Genomic DNA, 24818 nt, shown 5'->3' on the forward strand with positions numbered 1-24818 from the left:
ATAACTGCTGATTTAGTTTTGTCAATATGGGAGCAATTCAGCATTCCTGCAAGGATCAAATACTTTGTTGCTGGTAAAATTAAAAAAATAGACAAAAAAGTTGACAGGATTTCTAAAAATGGGATGAAAACTGATAAGCCTTTGGTCAAAAAGGGAAAGTAATGAATGTGAGTAAATGTTTGATATGGCTTCATGTCAATGCTATGATAATAAAATTCCAAGAGATAAATGCAAATGTCAAAGAAAGATCCCCTTCAAGAGTGACATGCATATATTGATAAAAAAAATAGGGTGGGGAGGTTAGTACCTATTGATTGTATTACTATCAGAAATAATTTGGATACTGCCAGCAGAAGAGAATGTCAAATTGAGCGTGAAAATAACGAAGAGAAACGGCTAATGGACCAAAATTCTTATAATCAGTCCTTAGCGAATGTTTCAGATGTGGAAGGTTTCCATGTGCCTGAAAATGCTGATGAGAACTTGGACTTTGAAGAAGAATCTGTGAGGGAATTCAAAAAATCGGACCATAATAAGGGGAGTTACCCTAATCTTGCAATAATGGCGGACAGATTTCGGTCGTCATATACAGCAGTATATAATTCTCTTTTAGAATATATGGCCTTCAAATATACTAGATAAGCAAAAAGTTAAAAGGGAAAGGCAGAAGTACAGGAAAATTCATGCAAAATCTTCAAAAGAAGAATCAATGAAAATCAAATGCATTGGTTTTGATGGCAAGATTGACCGTACCAAAATGGTTAAAATTGTTGAACATCAAGAGAGAAGCAATGGCAGCTTCCTATCAAAAACATATTTCTTACAGAAAAAGAGGAGCATATAGTCATTATTAAAGGTACTCTAACATGAAATTGTTTTAATTTTTCTTTGTACAAAATATATAGGGATGGGGAATTGTAACTTTCATGGTTTGAAACTAAAAATTTAAATTAACAGGAATAAACTTTCTCATTCTTTTTTGAAATTTAAAATTATACAAACAAATTAATGTTGGTCTTGCCTCCATTTTAGAACCCCAATATGAATACATTGACCATGTTTTACCAAGAAGTGGGAAAGCGGAGGATCAAGCTTGAGAAATACTATCGGTTCTAGAAGATCATGAAAGCTTAGAATCCATAGTCGCTATCATATGTGATGGTTCCAACACAAATGTAGGAATTTGGTCTGGCATTGTAAGAAGGCTTGAACTTTCCCTCCAAAGACCCCATCAATGGCTGGTGTGTCCACTTCACATGAATGTATTGACATTGAGGAGGCATTCAAAAAATTGATAGTGGTCTGTAAGACCCAAGTATTTATAGGGGATTAATCGAAAAATCAAGAAATGAAGATTTACAAAAACTGTCAGTCGTAAATTTCAGGCCTGTTGTAGGAAAAAATAAAATAATTAATGAGGATATTTTGGCCAGCTTTAGTAATGACTAACGCTACATTTACAACATTGTTTTCGTAATTCCTCCTGGTTCCCAATTACCTTTTAAGTCTCCAAGAACCTTGCACGGGTCTAGATGGCTTACCAAAGCTAATCCTATTTTGCGATATTATATAACGAATAAAAAGCCTAACAAAAACTTCTTAAAATTGGTAGCATTTATCTTACACTATTACGCTCCAATGTGGTTTGCGATTAAATGTCAACCGAATTTTCAGTTTGCAATTTCACTATGAAGAGGTATTGATCAAGATCTGCCCCTATTGTACAAAAAATTATATCCGAAATTCTTTCTTCGCTCATTATGAAAATATATATAGATTCAGAAGTTTGTAAATTTGCATTAAACAAAGTCTTGAATGCAAAAATTTCATATGACCCCCATAGGCAATCCATAATTCCAAATAAAATAAACTATGAATCAAATTATTTCATGAATATGATTGGTTGGTCTAAGATAGTAATTTTAGTTCCTCTAATCTTACAATATTGGTCAGTTAAAGAACTTATGAAAGCAAAGAAGGAGCCTTTGAAAGTAGAGAAATATCCAAGTCATTCCCAATCTGTAGAAAGGGAAGTGAAACTAGTTTCAGAGGCTTCCTGTAAGGTTTACGGATATAACCAAAGACACGGACACATTTTGTCAACTTTTAAATCAAGAGATATACTAAGGAAATTTAAAACTAAGTGTCAGTACCCAGTTTGATATATTAACATATAATATGTTCAAAAATAGCATTCAGCAAAGATTAAGGAGAATTCTCCCCATTATTATATACTAACTTATATAGAATTAAAAAAATAAGATATTGGCAGAATTTTCTCTTTTTCATAATAATTTTAACTTTTTCGTCTATTATCGCACTAAATCCGGGGGTGCCCCACGTTTATTTCGCTGTAGAAGTAAGGGGTTTGACTTTATCAAAATCATTTTTTAAAGCACATAAAGCTTTTTGATAAATAAGATAAAAAAAGTTTATTTCATAAATTTTATTTTACTTCATACAGAAACCTTTCCGGACAAAAGGGGGGGGGTTAATTTTTTTCTCCGGGATGTTTTTTAGTAAAACGGATTTTTATTTACCATTTGCAACTTTTGAGGGTCAGAATACATGATAGCTAAATTTTGGGCTCCCGTGATACCCCCTAGTGTCCATGATTATGTTCCATATCATAGGTGAAAGCACACCTCCTTGGGGACTACACCGTGTTAGGTTCATGCTAACTTTTTTTCCCTTAAGTTCAGCTGTCACTGTTTGCCTTTTAAGGAGTTCTCTGTGCCAAGAATTTTTAGGATTTTGTGGTGAACCAAATATAACTTCACCCACCATTTCAAAGAACGTGTCTATTTCTATCTGATTTTTGGAAGTTATCTTCGATTTAGCGTCTTTTTCAGCCAGGCTTGATGTCCCAGATGCAAGATTTGGTGTTTTATTTTCGTTTCTCTTTTCCGTATCTTTTGGATAGGATTCTTTTGTTATTGAGGTTCTATTATGATCTTGTTTGTCCTCTTTGTCTCTACTGATTCCACAATATTCTTGTCGACCTCATCAGTATTTTCAGAAGTAGTATTTTCATCATTGATGACATCATCCTCCCCAGGAACAATCGTTGTTGTTTCAAGTTATCCGTTGTTGTTCATTACTTTTTGTCTCTTGCTCGATATCTTTTTCTGCTTCTTCTTCCTCTTCCTCGATAATAGGTGCACTTCGAGGATCTTGGAACTGCGCCCTGCCAGCTGAGGCCATTCAAAAAGTGAAACTGTGTGGTTGCAGATTTTTAAACGCCAAAGGATCAGCACTGATGTGTAGTACTTTGCCTAATTTGTTTAACTTGGACCTTACTATATCTCAACTTTCCCTCTATACTAAGGTGCCTTATTGATGTTTTATTATTTTATCAAGTATTTCGTCCCCGATGTCACCTATGCCTCCGCGGATAAATCCAGTGCCTTTTCTTTCTTCTCTTTTTCTCTCTGCCTCTGCCCATAAGGTTGGCCAGAGAGGTGGGCATGATGAAATGATTTTTCGAACATAGTTACCCGAAAAATCATCGTTGAGATAGATCACTGCTCTCTTGTTAGTATATCTACGTCCTTCGTAGTTAGGGGCGCTGTCCCCTCCTGGAATAGATAAACGACCAACGTAATCCGTGTCAAAAAAATTATTACCTTATTCACTTTCTACGAGGGAAATGTGGTTGCCGTTCCTTCGAACGATTATGACTTTATTCGAGTCTTTCGGAATATCTACATATAAAAAATTTCTTTTCTGTTTGTCCTTTATACCTTTTTCAGGTTCTTGGGGATTTTGAGATCTCTTCGACGAAGGAGCCTCTTTGGAGTGACCCTCTCTCTCTCGTTTTGCGCCTCGAGGCGTTTCATGTTGCTCATCGACTACCTTAGCTTGCATTGAGAGTGTTTTTCTTTTTTCATTTTTGGAGGGTTTTTCACCTTCCATTTTGGGGTTCTTTTTAAGTTAATTAGTGTTTAGTTTAGGAGAGTCTTAATTTAGCTCTAACTCTTTTACCCCATTTGTTATATGTTACAGTTTCCCATTTCATAACTGTAGGGGGGTTCCTCTTTATAGAGTTTGGGATCCTAGTTTGATCGGTCTCCCATATTCATCGAAAGCAATTTTCTCAGATCTCAACACAATCAAAAAAGCGTGAGGTTAAGCGACTTTAATAAAAAAAAGTTCCGCTAAATTATCTTGATGATGAAATACTCTTTACAAGGTGAAGAGGAGGGACAAAATAAAAATACAAAGGACCTATCTTTAGTGAGTATTCAGTTTTCAATCCCTGAAAAGTCGACCCCACGACGACTGAAGAAAGATCCTTGTACTGAAGAAGATGCTGAAACACTCTTACAACACTCTTTAATTGAATAAACAGGTCAAAAAGCGCTATAACCTCTTAAAAGAATTAAATTCCTAGCACATTTACGTATGTTCACTGTACAAAAGTAAAAAGGTGATTCCTTATCTGTTGATATAATGTATAAAATAATTATGGAAAGTCTTCAATTCAATATTCCGGTTGATATATGAGGTAGGGAAATTGATCTGTAATTTTTACTATCATACTTTGACTTGTTCTTCTTTAGGACTAAAGTTAAGGATCCAGTGCTCATGAAGTCAGGAACTTATGTATATTCTTGAATATTTGCTTAAAAACTTTGATAATTGGAGAAAGTAATTTTTAAACGGTCCAGGTCTCTTAAATTTTTTGTCATAACCTCGGATCAACTTCATAATTTATTTTTCAGCGATGAACAAGTCTATATATAAGAATATATCACAATTTAGATCATTTTTATCAGTTTTTCCAGGATTCCAAGTTTTAAAACAACAAAGATTTCCATTTTCTTTAATCTTTCAAAATCCTCCAATTCAAATAGGAGTCACATAGTCTGTTAAACTTGCAGACCTTAAAACAATATATTTTGGAAGAAAATCTTAATGTTTCTGCGACTACTTTCCCCCAATTCTCCGATCTTTCGCATGAGGAAAGTTTTATGGAATTTTCCACCGGGAAGGAACTTCTCCAGATGTTTGAAGGAAGATTTTCTTTTTAATTCAACTCCACTATTTTATCCATTTTTCTTATCAGTGTTTCCATATTTTCATATTATATAGGCCTCTTGGTTTTTCTTTTCTTTTTAAGACAACCTCTTTTCTTTCATGCCTGAATATTTTCCATGGCGAATTTTCCATATTTCTTAGGCAATCCTATAAAGAGATTATTCATCATCTACTAATAAATGTTCCTTTTAATTATTGCAGATATCTCGTTACAAATTCCTTCTGCTTCTAGAAGAGACACATTCAGATCTAGAAAGATATTCAAGGCTGGAGAATTGTCAGAAATGAACATAGGGACCACCATAAACTCTCCCAAAAGATTCGTTAATCTAAATGAAGACAAAACATAATCATGTCGACCTAATATTTTGTTACCAGATCTTGTAATCCCTGTTGAGGTCACCTATTATTAGACACTCATTCTTCGAATTAGGGTGAAACTTTTTCATTATGTTAGAGAAATAATGCTTGGATTCCAAGTCTGGTCCATACAACGCATACAATAATGATTTTCTTCCTAGAAAGTCCATTTCGATTACTAAATAATTTCCTTCAGTGTCTGAATCTCTCATCTGAGGACTAAGCGACTTTTTTATATGAACAATTATTCCTACAGAAAGGATGGCAGTCTAGCTGTTAAGATGTCTCATTAAATCATCTACAATCAGTCGTGACTAGAAAGGCGTGGGAGAAGGAAATAAACAAGGTCATTAGTAAGAACTATCGGTTGATCCTCAAAAAAATCGGTTGTCGATCCTCAATTATATTCTAAGTCCAACAAGGATTTACAATTATAACTCCGCAATAAATCAACCCAGTCTGAAGTTAAGCAAGTAGGCTGATAAAATAACTAAGCATGTTCCTATGATACTTTTTGGGCTTCGGAGTTGATTAAGAAGCTTCTTTTGACCGAAATACAACCTCATTTCCCTTCTCTCTTTCTATATCTTTGTCTCTCCCCTCTTCTCTTCTTCCTTTTTTTTCTTTTCTTCTGTCTTCATTCTTGTAGAAACCTATTTCCCTCAATGTGACGTGGACTCCCTCTGCTTGTATACATTATAAATAAAAGGCGAGAAATGTGAGCCCCAATATGAAAACACTTCCTGCACGCCTGATTTTTATAATTCGATGGAAAAACTTAAGGTATTATTAAAAAGGTTGTTTGATTTTAAAAGCAAATTGTATATCCAGTTGATAAGTAATCCATGGCTTACTTAAGAAAAGGAAATAGAGAGTGATGCATGTAGGCCCCTACTTTTTAAAGCATAAGTTTACCCTGAAAGAATTAATATTATTGCATGTAATATTGTACATATACTTATTCTGATTATATAATCAATGCAAAAATAAGGAAAAGCAAGCAATTATTTTAACTCGAATGTGAATTTCGTTACAGTTTGTTGATTAGGACATGCATATTATGTACCTATGCCTTACCTTTTTTTTAACATGTAGTACGCTCTTATATACACTCCTCTTTGATAGTTTCTTTTGAGTTAAAATCCATTGAATTCCTGTTAGTACGCTAGCTTTCTTTGTTATTAATTCAAAAAACATACTTTATCTACAGGGCTCTGCACCACACTTTGGCACAAAATTTGACTTCCTCTAGATCCTGAAGAAATGCATTGTTTTGATCTTATTTAATAGCATGTTAATTTTCAATATGACCTCCATGGGCCTCAATCCTCCACGGAGCAACAATTTTACTACATAAAGAAAAATATTAATCTTGCATAAATGGTCTCAGAGTTGGGGAAATATAAGGAATAGACTCTTACTGAAAAAAATTCAAATCTGTATTAATCCGTATGTTATTGGTATTACTGATGAGTTATCCTATTTTAACTCTTACATATCAATATTTACATCTTTATGAATTTATGAAGTAAACACGATCGTAATCATTTTACTTCAAAAATAAAAAATTAATATTCCATCAATGGTCCTAGAGTGCTTCTAATTACCTGATCTGAACTAATTGCACCAATTTGGAATTCCTAAATGATGGAAGATCAAATTTCATCCATTCTTGTTCTTTAGCAAAATTTACTCAGAAGTTATTTGGGCTCAAATAATTTTTAAAGTTTCAAAATTAGAAAAACACTAACTGATGAGTGATCCTGTTTCTCCATCTTGACAAATGACTAAGAAGGAAAACAAACGAAAATTATTTTATGAGTTACATTACTCTATATACGAGAAAAGGAGAAACTTGACCGTCATGCAGTCAAAGTCGATTCCAATTGTAGCGTACGACCCTGTAGTATATTTATATATGTTTTCTATTTTAATATAAGAGGGTATTTGGGATAAATCATTATTTATTTAATATTTTACTATATAAATGCAACTATGGATTTTACAAATCACACAATTACTTTTAATTCCATTATTTTACAACTCTACACTTATTTATTTAAAGATTTATAAGTATTCCATTTTTAAAGCTATTAAATTACAGTTTAATCAAACTTTAAAATATTTAAGATCAAAAACTAAGGTACTTTTTTATAAGGCTATCTCTTCCACAAAACACGACTCTCCACTCACAATACCATCTACGTACCAAAAACGAAAGATTGGCATCTTTAAACATAGTTTTTATTACAGATCGACAAGTCTTTGGAATACAATACCTTGTCACTTTTGCCAGGGAAGTGAGGCTGACCTCAAGGAATTTTTGGTTAATTCTTTTTTTGTGTGACACGTATATATATATTCTTTACATATGTGTCTTACTGAATTATTTTTTTCTTCTTCTTTGCGCTGTCACGTTATTTTAAAAGATTTTCGTTATTTGTACTTCAAATGATTCACCTTTATTAAGAATCATATTTTTTATTTTATATAAGCATTAAATATTAGTCGACCTTTAAATGTTTTGTTTATCGTCGCTGGTCAAAATGAATTTTAAAAAAGTTAAAGAATGTTTTGTACATTAAATCATAAGTTTTTCTGCTATTGAGTAGCTTGTCAACAATGCATTAAACTTGCCTATCATTCGCGTGGGCTTATGATAAATCACTAGAGAAAAAATCATCAAAAATCTAAATTCTTCATATTGAAGACCTCAAAACTCAAAATTGGATTGAGTTAGAGATCCAATATTTCATTTCTGAGTAATACTACTTTCAAAAATACAACCTTCTATCTTTGATACAACTCCGTTTACTCTTAAAAATTTTCGTGTTATGACATATATATTTATATATACTCGTATTTCTCTCAACTTTTTGCTTAAAAAAGGCAACGTTAAAGTCAAAATTTTATGTTTGAGATCAGATTCATCTGTTTTTAGTTATTTGTTATGGGAAAAACGGATTCAGATCCTGAATACATCGCCTTAACGCTCTTTCCGAATCGTCAACTAAATGTGTAAAAAATCAATGCATTTTATGATTGAGTATTGCTTCATTTAACCTAAAAGATATTTTATTGAAGGGTAATTTGAAACAGTAAAGTACACCAGTCACTTTTTGTAATAAACAAAGATTCAATGAATTTTCCGTTCAGGTGTTTTTTTCAGTAGACACTTGTGTGGTTTAAACTTTGACTTGTATATTAATTTATATAGAATAAGGACAACGCGCCAGTTTTTAATTGTAATATCTTGTATTTCGAAATATTTTATTAATACTCAAGAATTTAGTAAAATTTATCCATAGACGGCATTTGAAGTTCTTCCATTCCAATAGCATTACAATTAGAATAATTATAAATATGTTCCTCCTTCAACCATAATGGAAATACTTTCAAAGACTAACCTGCTTATCTTATTCTTCCTTCATATACCTCATTCCCTTTTTTAATTCGTATTCAATATACGTTCTCCCTTTTTCCGTATGTGCAATAATTCAATTTTTAGACTACCAATTCCAAAAAAAACGGGCCAACTAAAAGATACACAGGATTTTCGTTAGGTATAAATAAAGGTTGGAGGATACTTATGCACTATATACACTATTGTATGCCTCTGTATTCTGTACATAAATAATACCACACCCTATCTATCTTAATTAAATTATTGATGTCCAAATTTTGAGCATCATTTATTTTCTTGCTCTTTACGAAAAATACTTTTTAGTTTTGTTCCAAATGAGCTAGGAAAAATATTCTCTTACATAAAATAGATTTTTCATTTGGTCATCACAAACTCAAAGTATTGAGAGTTGAAACAATGAAAGTTAGTGATTAGCGTTTGTACAATTTTGGTATTCATCTAATCACTAATCTGCTTCTTTTTTTTGTTTCATTAATATTACATTATATTGTATAGTTTACAAGTATTTGAAGGGATGGGTTAATCCATTTAAGATAATGGGCTGAAGTATCCAAACATTATCTTTAAGAAAGTTTAAATAATAGTAGATGGAGTTTTAAGACAAAATTTATAACTTATAAAATTTAAATTGAACAATAAGCTCTTTTATCATTTAATATGATCACCCTCGGCATTGATCACCTACTTTAAACGAGACATAAAGGCTCATCAGGCCCTTATTACATTTTTGTTTGTGGAAGTTTGACATGTTACTCCTCACAAAGGGATTAGGGGATCTCAAAGAGCTATGGAGATGTTCGTTTTCCTTCCTTCTCAGCACAGATCACAACTACAAATCACACGGGTTAAGGTCAGGACTGTTGTAAGATCATCTTTGATGGAACTGACATGACAGTTTTGGTAACATGACATGGCACTGGGTCTTGAATCTACATGATCATTGTATCTGGAGGATATGTGGCTTCCAACCGTGGCATCACAATATTCTTAATAAGGTCTAAGTATGCTGAGCAGGACAACTTGATACTGATTCCAAAAATGTGAGCCGGGATGACATTTTCATCACTGGTGATCAAGCCAAACACCATTATTTCTGACGGGAACTTGGTGTTCATCACAGGAAGAACATTATTATTGTCCCCTGCCAGCCAGTGGTCATTCTTTGGATTGTAGGTTGCATCCAATGAGAAGTTTGGCTCATCACTGAATATTTGTACAATGTCTAGATTTGATTTACATATTTGGCGAAGTTTCTTATCTATTTGCAACCTGATGTCCTTCATCTCTGTGGTAAGAAAGTGACGCCTTCAAGTCAATGTAGTCATTAATAGCAATGGGCTCCTCCAGGATTTGCTTTGATGGATCTCTAAATCCCAGCCAGGAAGTGACCAGTCCGCTTTTGGCCTTTTTGTGAACGACACGAGGAATGGAAAATCCCCTTATATCCCTCCATTTATTTACAAACGTCATAGATAGTACTCCTGACATATTTTGTTACTTTTATGATTGCCTTAGCGTCGTTGCCGGCCTCAAACAATTCTGCAATGACTTTAGGTTTGTCCTTTTGCACATTCATGGTGAAACTGAACAGATTAAGTATAAAAACAAAAGTTATTGTCTACAGAAAGTACTTTAAGGTAAAGTTATGACTTATCAAGATAAACACAATAAATTGGCCACCCTGTATCTCACTTATGGGTCCTTTTATTCAAATTAATATTGATTTGAGTACCTTTTATTATTCTTTTTCATTGGTTCTTAAACATATATAATGAGATTATATCCTTTTATTTTTTATTATTATATCTCGGACACATTAGTTTTTGACCATTAGATTTTTGTAGAATATGTGAAAGGCATGAAAAAATTAAATTGTCAAACGAGGTGGATACAAACGTCAAGATTTCGAGCATATCTAAAAATGTGTTATATATTTGTAAATTGAAAACATATAAAACATATATGCAATAAATTCAAAAGTTAACAGGGCCCTTTTATTAAGTTTATATATTTAATAATAAAGCCAAGTTCATCTGTTTGCATTTATTTATGAATTTATGTCTAGTATACAATCATTTTTTTAAGCGTCAAGCGTGTTGCTTAATTCTGTATGACATTATTTTTAGATGATTATGTAATAATTACAGCTATTAATTTTTAATGTTTATTGAATAGTTAAAAAAAAAAAGTCGAAAGAAGTTTTGTAGTTTGTAATCTCCTTTGAGTGAGTAAATTACCCTTATTTTACTTTTTTGGGGTATTTTTATAAGGATCATCGATAATAACTTCTAAAATATTCAAGGAAAACTTCATATATAAAAATGAAGATAAATCGGGAATTTCCATTTCAAAAAGGAGCAAAAAAATTTGTCTGTTAAGAAAATGAACATTTTTTCTAAATATAAATAATGACACATCAAAAGAAATTTTCAGCAAGATCTTGTTCCAAAACATCACTTTCAGACTGTTCTTAAGCTTTACACAATTCAAACGAGTAAAAAAAATGTTCGGAGGTGCTGTAAAAAGTCATGAGGATCTTAAAAAAACTCATGGAAAATTTTGTTGATTAGTATTTTGCAGATTTTTCACTTTAGGTATAATCAAATACTTTGAAGGAAAATGATATAGTTAAAGAAGAGAGAAGGAAAAAATATTGCTACTCTAAATAGTCTGAGATATAAGAAACTGAAGCAAATTATAGAAATTGATCTTTGAAGATACTTAAATTATAATTCACAATGATAAAACTTTTACAGTACCCGAAGACAATTTAATATGTTTCCAGAAAGATATTCAATCTACGATCAAAGGACAGAGGCCTAATTGTTCTAAGAAATATTATGATTCTATTGTTTCACTCATATAGTTCAAAGATGTCAAATGGAATCGCTGTAGCTCATGGACAATGCGCTCGGGAAAAGTTATTCCTTTGAATTCAATGTGTTTACGTTTGCGCCCCGGTGATTCCTAGAGAAAGAAATATACTTTATCTACCATATGCGTCATAAGTCCTTGTACACTTTTTACAGATAAAAACGCGTAAATTTTACGCCATGCACGTATTCGTGATTTTATTGAGTAGAAACCGGTTTATACTTCGATGCAAGGGTCTTGACTAGTTATAAACAAAACTCCAGCAAAATCTAAATAGCAACAGTGAAACAACAGCCGATAATATGGAGAGACGTCGAATTGCAATTTTGGAACTTTCCACGCAAGGAAAAACTCCCACTGAAATTGCTAAGGTTCTGAAATGCAACCGCACCACCGTTTACAGCGTGGTAGCTAAAGGGACTCCTGAGGCGACCACAAGATCTAAGTCAAGGCCTCAAAGGTTGGACGAAATGGTTGCTGCCATGAAAAAGTCTGTCGAGGACAAGAGAGGTAAGGTCACCGTCAGCGGCCTCTCCAGGGAGTTCAAAGTCAGCAGAAGGACCATGGACCTGCTAGATAAGAAAGATCTTGGCCTTAAGGTCTACAAGGTATCCCTGGACAAGCCCTCCAGCCATAAAATTTAAAGGAGGTTTCAGTTTTAGACGCACACACCTGTAAAACGGAATAATCTTACAAATTAATACACCCTTCATAACGTCATGAGGATCGATTTTATCTTCTTTAAGGACCAAAAAGTGGAACGGAACTGGACTATGGTACTCGGTCCTAAATAAGGATCGACGCAATACTAGTTTTAATTGTACGTTCTCGTAATTAAGGCATACAAGAAGGAATCAGAACTGGAGTTAATATCCAGAAAACAAAAGTTCTCACAAACCTGCCGTGTACCAAGAAGGTGGAAAAGATTGAAGTGGTTCCAGAAATAAAAATACTGAGGACCCGTATATCTATCAAAGTGGACATTATGTCTAATAGCATGAAAGAAATTGAGGAAACAATTTGAAAAAAACACATCCAGATATACGTACTTTATAGAGACGACCCTAGCGAGCCGCATACATGTATGTAATTCTTCCCAAGACAGTTCACTTGTTGAAAATCTAACCATTCAATGAGGGACTCGCAAACAGAATAGACGAAATATGTATCAAATTTCTGAGAACAGGAGAGAAAGATAGAAAGATAATCTGGAAGAGAACTACTTGTCCGACGAGGAATTACAGAGGATCGGGACTGCTTCTGATCCAATACTTTAGGAAATCATTGCTTTTTTCATGGTAGAGAACACTGTTTGACAGATGCTTCTTTCGGAAAATGATAATGAAATATAACCTAGTGGAAAAAATGGGAAGTTAAATTGATTTAATGAGAGGAGAAGGTCCCAATGAAATTATTGAAACGCTGAAGACGATTAATCCGTTCTGGGCTAACGTTGTTACCATAAGCAAAGGCATATCTTCGAAAGTCCTCCCACTTATGAATTGACAAGAACCTGTGCAGAAAAATCGAAGGTTTATTTAATTGGCTGGTACGTCCATCAAAGGGAATCTAGAGCTCGTTGGAGAGATCTTAAATAGTGGGATTAATCTAACTGAATGTCAAAAAATGGAAAGGCGAAGAATTATAAAAAATATTAAGTTTCACAGGTGTCAAATAGGTCTCAGAGACACCTCAACAGATTAATCGTAAGATAAACTTTTTCTCTAACATGACGGGATTCATAGTGAAGTCAATTACTCAAAGAAACCACCTCCGGCTTCAACTGTGGGGACTTACTTCTGTATATGTATGTTATATATTACTTGTTATTTTATTTTTACTAGTTCAGTCTTTGAACAATAGGGAAAGATAATACAGACAATACGTTACACGTTTACTAAAAATTTGCCTTCCTCCTTACAATAATTAATACATCTATTTATTCATCAATTATTGAACCTGAATACGCCTTCGTAGTTTATCAGCATAATTAAGTAATCCTTTATTGGTGGTAGCCTCATTTTTCAATTGTGTCGGGATTGCATCAATATCGGTGGATATACATCTCTTTTCTTAATAATGGCAACTGTACCCTTTCATAGTGAACAGAGACAAAAAATATGCAGGCCTTACTTTTCTTTGGAAGAAATGCAAAATATCGCAAACTGTGCTGTCACTTTCCATATAACTCTGGCATCGACATTCAAATATCATCACGTTCCTTGTCACGTCTTCGCTCTTCTTTAACTACTAATATCAGTAACCTTAAACCTAACAGTCATTCGGGAAACTAGATAGGCAGGTTAATTGGACGGCGTCTAGCTCACTCTCTTATCGTTCCTTCACCTCTAAAGCTAACATCAGCAAATGACAGCCCATCAAAATCCACCTTGGCGGTACCTATTCATTTTGTTGAAAAAAAGAAGTCTACAGAGTGGAGAATGGTAGGTGATTTTCGGCCACTGAATTCTAAAACTATCCCTCATAAATATCAACTTCAATTAATACAAGTAACTTCTTACAAACTACATAACATGAAAAGTATTTACGAAAATTGATTTGTGCCGAGTGTATTATAATAATCTCGTCAGAAATGATCACAAACATAAGACGGCTGTTACAACTCCTTTCGGACTCTTTGAATTCCGTGCCATGCCTTTGTGCCTGCAAAATATCGGTACAACTTTTCAACGATTCATTATTTCGTGACTGTCCATTAGTATTCGTTATTTGGACATTTTTAGTCCATCTGAATCTGAGCACAACCATCACGTTGATCAAGTTATAGAACATTTAGCCAAGTATAACCTCAGATTTGTAACTGAGAAATATGAATTTAATTGGGTCGAAATTGAATTTCTAGGCATTAAAATTTCCCATGAAAGAATCAAACCTCCTCATTCAAAAATATCTACAATCGGAAATTAAACCAGAGGACCCCAAAACTCTTCCTAGATTCCTTGAAATGGTTGGTTATTATCGAAATCTTTTCCCCAACTTTGCTCAAATCATTTTTCCTTTTGCCAAAATGATGAGGTTAACATGAAGACAAAATTAACTTGGTCCGAAGACCAAGATAAATCCTTTTATAGAATCAAACTTTCCTTAAAAAATAGTCGGGCACTTTTTTTTCTTAAATCTATCATCTATTATTTGCATTTAATGACAGACGCTTTGCAGGATGGTGCCAGAGCAGCTCCTCATCAAATGGTGGATGGATCACCTATTGCGTTTGCATTCGTCTCAAAGAAATTCAATGGATCGCAACAACGATATTCTACGTTTGATCATGAGCTATTGGTGGCTTATTTGTCTTTCATATACTTTAAGCACTTACTTGAGGGTCAATCTGTCACGAATTTTACCGATCACAAGCCTTTGGAGTCTGCATTTCACAGTGGTAAGATATCAAAGTCTGATCCTGATCAGTGCCATATTGGACTTATAACTGAATTTGTCTAAGATGATCAGTACATACGAGGCAAGATAAGATTGTAGCTGACTGTTCATCTTGCTCTGTATCTTCAGTAAACTCAATACTGTTAGACCTCCCAGCTATTACAGAAACACAAAAGTGTGATTAGGATGAGGATAGCAGTTTCAAAGATTATTTCAACGATCATAACAACAATTTCAGGTATGTTAAGTTATTATAAGATCTTCAACTTCTTTGTGAGATGTCCCATCCCCCCTTCATCTCAACCTTATGTAGCAAAATCTTCACGCAATGATTTTTTCTTTATGTTTTACTCATTATCTTATCCTGGTATTATCTTTGATTAACATAATTTAGTCTTGTTATTTTTGCCCAGACTTGGAAAAATACCTCAAAAACTAATTCAACGTTGTGTTGGTTGTCAAAGAGCGAAGGTAAATCGACATACAAAGACGGAAATCGAAACTTTTTACTCAGGTGGCCGTTTTCAAACTGTTCATATAGACATTGTAGGATCTTTGCCTCCTGTAGATATACTCGGTCAAGCCTCATCAGAACCATGTTGATACATTTTAACATGCATCAATAGAGCTATCTATTGGAGCGAAGCAGCCCCAATTACAAATATTTCCTCCGTGACTTGCTCATACGTTTGTGAGTATATGGATTTGGCGTTTTGGTGTACCCCTATATAGTATTATGGGTCGAGGCTCTCAATTTGAATCAGAGTTATTTTATAATTTATCTCCGTTTGTTGGTTTTCGCTGACTTCGTCAACATCCTCCCATCCTGACAAAGTGACTGGTTGAAAGATCTCACCGTGTGATAATACCTGCTCTACGTGTCCGTGGACAAGAGTGTTATTCTTCTCTTCCCTTGTTCTTCTATGAATTACATTATCACCTAACGATAATAAAATCTCTCCTTTCACTACTTTAACAGGGACTGAAATGACGGTACCCCATGTAGTGGTTACATAAGATAAATTTGATTATCTCAGTACCCAATCCGAGTATATTACCCACCTAGCGGAGCATTTTAAAAATATTTAATTTCTTTCACTCTCTGGGGAGTTCTCTAAAACTCTAAAATGATAAATTCTTTATTAAATTCGGACTTTGTGTGGGCTTAGATCGACAGAGGAAGAATAATGAATGCTATTTTCTACCCAATATTAAGAATAAAAATACTTGAACTATGTCAATTATACGGAATTTGAATATGTAATGATACATTCATCCCTTTTTAAGTATTCTCGTTGACGGTCTTGATTTTTTCAACTGATTTACATGTGCTATATTTTCACAGTAATAGGATACATAGTGGAAGGGCCGATGTTTTTCAAAATTATTTATTTTTCATGTATGTATATATAAAAAAATATTCATCAGCAGTACCGGTCTTATAAGTAGTGTTTTATCTTATAAGCACATTTTTGTTATAAGAAATAGGGGCCCTTCAAAATGCCTTTCTTAAAAGAAAGTCATTGGAGAAAAACTTTATTTATATAGGTTATTGATAAAGTCACTCAAAATATAAATGTAATCTTGACATTAAAAAATATAACATTAAAAATAGAAAAAATTTGAAATTATTTTTTTTCAAACACATACAAGTTCTTAAATTTATGTATTAAAAGACAGTTTTTTTTTCTTTATTTCCTTGTTTTTAATGAGGGTCATAAATTTTTCTAAATCTGAACAGTAACTATCTTAATACACAAAATGTATTCAATATTTACGTCTAAATATCCTAACTGACCCGGATCTGAGAAAATGTTGATCCATCTTATCATTTAATCTTATGTTCCTAACTACATAAGTGTATTTTAGTCTAAATATTATTGATTAGAAATGGAGTACATGGAGTGAAGTCATTTCCCCCACTGCAAGTAGGTAGATAATTTCATTACAAACAATACGTATGTACGAGGATTTATCTCTCGGGATCCCCATACTTTTTTGGTTTTATACCGACGGTAAATAAAGAACATAAGAATTGAGCATATTTTATGGTTATTTAGTGTTGTCCTAATCTCTATTTAGGACTGAAGACTGGTGTCCCGTCCAGTTCAGACCGACACATAAGTCCTAAAACTTATAAAGTTATTTCCTTTTTGACGTCATTCAGCTAAATATCTTCTTTTTTTAATCAGTTTTACTACGGACAGTCTGAATACCAGACCTTAAGGACTTATGGGACCAATCCTAATAATGTACTGGACCAAATAATAAAAGATTGACAAAACAATAGCTAAGGACACGCTTAAAATTTGTTTTTCCTTCTGTAAATATAATCAGAAATATTATAAGTTACTTTCGTTTATTATGACCATAACTTTTGAAACGTTACCGAACTTACCGTAAACATAGTCACATCTATTTAGCACCATTCTGTTGATAGTTACTCACTCAAGTTTCAGTCATTTTGGACTTTCAGTTTTTATGTAAACAGCGGATTGAGTGATTTGATGTGAGTGTTTTTGTGAAAATTGACAAAATTGAGAATTCAGCTCTCATTAAATATATATATTTATTTGAGTGTAACCTTTAAATAGATTCAACCAATAGCTGACATATAGCATCTTGTTTTTTATTTTATATGCACAAATTACATAAGAAATAAATGAAGGAAGAAGGATCACGTAAAAAGATTAGATAAATAAACATTTTAGTTTAAAAGTATCCCTTTCAAAAAAAAAAAAAAACCTACCTAAACACTACCTATATACATATTACCAATCAAAAACACCTAAATAAAACCCCTCAACATACAGAATTTAGAAATCACATACAAGCATATAACTAATACCAAAAAAGGAGCAAATAAGAATTATATAAGAATCAATCTACCATTAAAAATACAAACAGACTCCATAGTTAGACTATTTCTCTTTAAAAGCTTTGTAAGATCTTACAATCATCTTTAAAGAGTCTCAATATTTTGCGGTCATCGAGGGGTAATGCCTAATATCATCGCCTCCATATTTCCATCCAGATCCAGAGGTATCCAGGAACCATCAATAAGAATGGAGCATACCTTGCAATAGCTGAGATGATTACAGGTCATATCTCTCCAGCAGCTAAGGCTTCATAATTTGTAATTTTGCAGGCAATAGGAACTTTGGAATTCAATACTGCTAATTCCAACGCCTTTGTCTTTCCCGCGGATCCCTTTCGTTTTGGAAGCCCAAACAAAACCACTGCTTGTGTGAATTTTGATTCTTAGTCATCTAGTGCCTTTATATTTAAGGAAATAAATACTTTTAGAATTCGAACACTGGGACAATCTACGAAAGCGTGTATGGAGGAGTTAAAAGTTGTTCCACAGTCTTTACATGGAGCATTATAAAAAATAAGGCTAGCCGGGATTAGATACTGTGTAGTAAATGTTTTGTCGTCATAAATATGTAGTATCTCTATTTTTTGTATCCCAAGATTTCGTGAGATCTAAAGCTTTTTATAAAAATTCACATATCATAGTAACATTACTCTTAAAACATCTCCAAAATAACATTTTCAAATACCGTGGTGTTGGAGGAATGTGGTTCTTAGTTGTTTTAAAAATCGGAAAACAAAATTATTCTTCACAAATACCGAATCAAGTTGTTTTGGAAGATCATGAACAGTCAAAATAGATGTATGTATAGCCATACTTCTTAGGCAGCTTGGATTCTCTGTATTGTTGAAAAAAGAAAGTTTTTTTGCTAGGTCTTGATGAACTATATCCATGGTAGTGTTCGACTCATATGTTGGAATTCCATACCATAAAAAACGCTGAGCAGTACCCCATGAAAATGAGATTTTCTCCACTAATTTGTTTGATAAAATAGTACCCATCATCAGAAGAATGTATAGAGGAGTAACTGCTACAGTATCTCTCCATTCCAAGAGGGGATTTTTCGTTATGTCAATCAAAATCTTCTGGTATATCTTGGGGATAATAGAAGATAGTAGAGTTAGTCCACAAATAATGTGACATCATCTGCATAAGTACCAAGTAAATGTTTAGAATTGCCTGATGAAATTCCACAAGCCGTATATTTCCTTAGCACAGATATACAAAATTCGTTAATTGTGGCAATAAATAAAAAAGGTGGTGCAATACTCCTTTTGAGAAGAAAAGGTTCACTTACACAACCATCGATATCGATCGTAGATGATCCATTATACGGCAAGGCTCTTATAGGATTGAAAAAAAAACCGCTTAGGCAATAGCTTTTTAACACCCCAAAGTATATGGCTGTATTTAATAGAATCAAATGCCTTGTGGAAATCCACCACAATGATTGCCTCAATTTTTTTATTCTCCTTCTAAGAGTGAACAAATGCTTTAATATTTCTAAATATATCCGTTATTTTCCTATTTCTTAGAAATCCTTTTCGATGGTTCCCTATCTTTTGGTTCAGGATAGGCTCAATTTGTTTTGAAATTACTCCTTCTAGGATTCTATATGTTTCGTTCAAAAATGGTATTGGCCTCCAATGACCAAACTAAGTACTATATCCTTTCTTAGTCTTACAAGGAGGTAATTTTCATACTTCTCCATCGAAACTCCAAACTTTAAAAGAAACGGAACAAAAACATCGGCGAGAATGGTAAATATTTTAGGCTCTAAAATTTTGTGTTAAAATTTGACACGTCTAAGTCAATCCAACTCGAAGTAATTGAGCCAAAAACAAATATTTTCTTGAGAAAAAAGACGAGTACTAATTGGCTGGCTTGTATCCGTCCACCCTTTTACCTTTCAATCGTTCATTTTGTAAAAACATTCTGTTCGCCGTTCATTCCTTCATTTTTTTCTCGTTCATTTTTGAATTATTTATTTATTCATTTAATATTTATTAAATATAAAAGTTCAACCTACGAAATTATCATTAATATAAAGGCCTTTTTGTTTCTCAATACATAAAAATGAGCCTCAAGGGCGTAGCTTACTAAAAACAAAAAAAGAAAACCCAAGGATCCTCAAATGTACAGGGCTCCAATAAAGGGAAACGAAAAGTGTATAGAGGCATTGTTTTCATTCAATGCAGTTTATATCAATATTAAGTGTATCTTGGCAGATCTTATTTTATAAGTAGATTTGAGTAGATTGTAATGGAAAAAAAACTACCTTTAAAAATTAGATTAGGAAAAAAGGTTGAAAGAAGAAATCTCGTATTACCCTTAAATGTAATAATAGGGCCACGTACCCTCAAGATTTAGAATATTATAATAGTAAATTTCATAAATAAACAGGCATCGCTTATTTAAAAAGCAGGATCTGATTGCTATTGGTTGGATATAATGTGATTATGTTTAAATTATTTTTAAATTAGCTCTGAAAATATTCCTATTTCTAATATTTTTTCACGAATTTAAAATATAATTATAACTTAAGATTTTTCTTATATAGATTATAAGTATAATGTGCATATGTGGTGAGTCAAAATAAAAACAATCTTGAACATAAATCAAGAAATTGAGAAATTATCAATTTATAATTTACTACATTTGTGCATTTTACGATGCTAGGTAATTTCATTCCCTATAAAATTCATCACGGGATATTTCATTCCAACTTTGAAGAGGGATATTTAGTGGCATCGTACAGTTAATGTTTCTACACATGTTAAAACTTATTGTAGAGTGTGACCTGGGCTATGGGCAGTCGGCCAGGGAGATGATTGATGACGGATATTTATGGACTTGTTTGATTATTATAAGTAGTTTTAATTTACCAAACTTAATTAATAAATATAACAAATATATTTCAAAAATATTAATTTCTCCAATCCACAAAAAATATATATATATAATTTATAAATTAATAAAGAGGAGTTATATAATTTATCAATGAGGGGAAAAATATAAGTTGGTTGAACAGTTGAAAACGAAAGGGGAATAATTTAGGTAAATACTCGTACTTGTTATTAATAAAGATGGGAAAATGGGCATTTTTTAAGTGTGCGAGGATACTACTTAGATATAATAATTTGTATATGCAAATTGAACCATTGGACAAGAGAGTGGCGCCATCTTGCAGCAAAATAATACAACTCTCTGAATGATTGTATTATTTAATATGAAATAACATTGTATGTTTCTCATATAGAGAACTCTGTTAAAATGTATGTTTACAGTATGTTTAAGCTTAAAAATGCGCACATTTTCACATCTCTGATTGTGTACCACTTACAGCTACTTGATCCAATTTAATTTTTATCTAATTTTTTGAGAAGCTCCTGTATACTCATCAATATTGACTCTTCTTTCAAGTAGTTGAATTGAAATCCGTGTATTCGAAAAAGGATATATGCGATAATGATCGATACCGAAAAAATCTGTGTTAAGCAAAAATGGGTCAAATGGCTTTATTTGTGTGATTTATATGAGTACTTACCACTAACAAAGATCTTTGTCCAAGTGGGAAATAATCCCCGCATGAAAGAGTGGGTTGATTGTAGTACATTTGTGAGGTCATTTTGACGAGAAGTCGTTCTAATTTTGGACTTCCATCAACAGATGTTATTTGGCAAACTCCAGCTAATGGCTTTCGCGACTAAAAGGAAAGAAATGGGTAGCAAAATCGATTTGAATGAAAAAGAAGGTGTACGACTTTTTACCTCATGTTTGAGATTTTGTGCATGACAGCAAACTAAGAAAATTCTTATAAAAGCTAAAACACAAAGGCCAATAAATGTATAAACTATTTCAAAATGTTTGATGGCGAAGAGGTTTAAGTAGGCCCATACGATGAAGGAGATAGAAAGAGCAATTAAATGTGAGAACAGAGCTGTTGAAAACATGTTATTCATCTCTTGAATGATATCTCCCAAGTCAACATATGCGCATCTCAATGATTCAAGCTGAAATACAACATTGGTTGCTTATATATACCTATATTAAATATGAAAGAGGAAAGTTATACTTGAGCAATTAGGCTCTGTTCTTCTTCTTTGGTTGGCTTTGACTCTACCCCATCCATCATTTTATAATTAGGCCCTGGCTCATCTTTTAACCAAAGGTCCATGGGTACATTTTGTTTGTCTATATCTGTTTTCATTAAGTCTTCCTGTTTTGGCTCGAATATTTGGTCGAACCGATACTGGAGTATGTTCTGTAGAACATTAATATTCCCGCTGGGTTTTACAGGAAGTCTCCAAATCTTTGTTTTTGTACAGAGTTGTTTGTTCAGGGTTCTGTATCGTTTTCTTAGAGACAGACACAAAAAAATATACTGCAAATCATATGCAATGGGTATGCCGTAGGACGCCACATCAGAGAAGAAATAGAGCAAATGCCAAAATTTAGACTGTTCCAGCAAATAATAAACAGTTACTCCATGGCCAGCCCAGAGGAAAATATAAAAAATACACCACCATATAATCTTTCGATTAAGTTTGGAGTATTGCTTTTCTTTTAAATCTAAGAGGAATCCACGCCGGATAAGGAGTAGAATACATCAGCCAATGAACGGGAGTTTAATATTCCACAACTAACAATCAGTATAGCAGAGATCCATTGTCCACCCAAGTTAGCTTGGAACGTTGCACTGGACAGAACTACGCATCCATTGTTTGTTTTGTTCATATAGTGTTGAAATGCTGTATCACTTGGCCATTCAGTGCTGACATTTAATTTGATAAATGTTAGGACAAATAGTGCCACCCAACCTAGGAAAAGAAAAAAAAAGAAGACATTAAGCACAAATTTTTATTCCTGACACTCAAAATCATAAGCTTGTAAGAAAAATACCATTTCTACATTACCATCGCACAGTGTTTATAACCAAAAATCCAGACTCTCACAAATTATTTCTGAAAATTACTTATTATAAAATGAATTACGATAAAACTTGAAAGGATATCACAAATTTTTACTATAGTTATCCAAAACTATATGTAATATTAAAGATTCAAATTATTCACTATCTAGGATCACACATGCCTCAAGATGAGAAAAGTTTTTTTTTTTTTTAAATGCTGAATATCAACATATTTGACCTCCCTAGGCACTTGACTTTTTACCTATTTGAATATGGACTGGAGAAAGCACTTACAAATATAAAGTATAAATGTGTAAAAGTTCAAGTAGGTTTTGCATTCCCCTTCCAAATCCTCTTCCGTCCATATTACGGGGAGTAGCCCAAGTGTTTTCGACATGAAAATCATGGAACTTCCACTCTTATGAATCCGATCTTCAAAATAATCCTCAAATTCCTTATCAAATATGATTTTAGTATCCGGAACACTTTCATCATCATCGTCATCATCATAGAACTCATTGCCCTCAACTGGATCTTTCTCATCTTCAATCGTGCTTCTATCATCATCCATTACAGTCGATGTTGTGAGTCTAGAGGGATTCTTGGTTCCATTTGATACTGTCCAAATAGACCCAGATAGGGAATTTTTATCGATTTCATTCGAAGCTAGGTTGGATGGCACTTCATCAAACAATAACACACTATTTGATGCAGGGTTAGGGGGTTGAGACTTTGGTATTTTTACACCATCAGCTAGTTCAGATGGATTTAACATGATTTTTTTCCTTCACACTATATCCGAATTTCTTTGATACTTTTTTTGAAGATGTTGAACAAAATATAACCAATAAATCTAGGGATATTTCACTCAATCATGAATACAAACACCTAGTGAGTCTTTGGCCTCAAAAAACTCAATAAACAATGATTACTTAGAACTTTTTTTAAATGTTATTTTGTTCCTACAATTAAGAGCGCTTACGAAGTGGATTAAATATTAATAGAATGGTTGCATAGGAACCAAAAATGGTTATACTCAAAAAAGAAAAAAAAAGAAATAATACTTGACTATATATGTGGTACATCAAAACAAAAACAATCTTGAAAAAAAAATCAAGAAAAGGAGAAAATGTCCAAGTTATATACATACTAGGGTTTCCATGATCACATTATTCCAAGATTTCCCCATAGTTTTACACCTACGGAAAATACATAGGAAAATACTAAATTAATTATTCTAGTGATGGGCATGTTGAATTTTAACCCATGGTATGGGCTGTGTATTGAAAATAAAACAACCCCTAGCTCCACTTAAATTTAGCTCGTTCATCACTTAATCAAAATCTCAAGAATCAATAATTTTAACTTGAGCCAAATATATTTCCGTATCTACTAGACATGTACAAAAATGTTTAGAGACCATCTGAGGCTCTAATTTGTGTCCTCTAATCATTGGTATAACACCTCTAGTGTTCATGATGCCCCAAGACGCCTTCTGAAGGATTTGTACTTCTTTCTTATGTATTCTATGGATATATCTGCACAGTGTTCGTTTATGGTCGCTTTCAAGTGCATGATGTTTTTGCGTCTAAGGGTACAGTCACTGGACTCTCTATGCAACCAGAAGGCGTGGTTCAAAGGTGTGGTGTAATACGGGTGGCATATTTCTTTTGGTCAGAAAATGATTTTACTGCTCAACCCTCTTTGAGCAGCATTGGCAGTGTAGGTAGGAGCCCTGTCTTGCTGCAGGACCAAATTATCATCTAGGATGTTAGCCAAAACCCCACAAAAACAAGTCAGCCTCCATATTTTATTTCCTGGGCACGAGTGTTTTGTTCAGATGCAATTTTCTTGATAACTTAAATATGATAAATAAATATTTCTACACAGTGTTATAAAATGTTCAACGTTCCTGACTTTATGTATGTCCGTCT

General features: G+C 33.2%; 1 protein-coding gene across 2 annotated transcripts; it reads right to left on the reverse strand.

Moving 5' to 3' along the window:
- Positions 1-21182: 21182 nt before the first annotated feature.
- LOC121123484 (uncharacterized) lies at positions 21183-23810 on the reverse strand. Of its 2 annotated transcripts, none has more exons than XM_071890614.1 (5): positions 23179-23810; positions 22048-22792; positions 21743-21985; positions 21520-21678; positions 21183-21460 (listed from the first exon to the last, which is right to left on the reverse strand). In XM_071890614.1, the coding sequence occupies exons 1-2, from the start codon at positions 23657-23659 to the stop codon at positions 22545-22547; spliced, it is 729 nt and encodes a 242-aa protein (XP_071746715.1). In that variant the 5' UTR covers positions 23660-23810; the 3' UTR covers positions 21183-21460; positions 21520-21678; positions 21743-21985; positions 22048-22544. Both variants share the same exon structure in this region, with proteins under 2 accessions (XP_071746715.1, XP_040574540.1).
- Positions 23811-24818: the final 1008 nt, after the last annotated feature.

The sequence above is a fragment of the Lepeophtheirus salmonis genome, chromosome 8 (assembly GCF_016086655.4).
Source record: "Lepeophtheirus salmonis chromosome 8, UVic_Lsal_1.4, whole genome shotgun sequence".
NCBI classification, from domain to species: domain Eukaryota; kingdom Metazoa; phylum Arthropoda; class Copepoda; order Siphonostomatoida; family Caligidae; genus Lepeophtheirus; species Lepeophtheirus salmonis.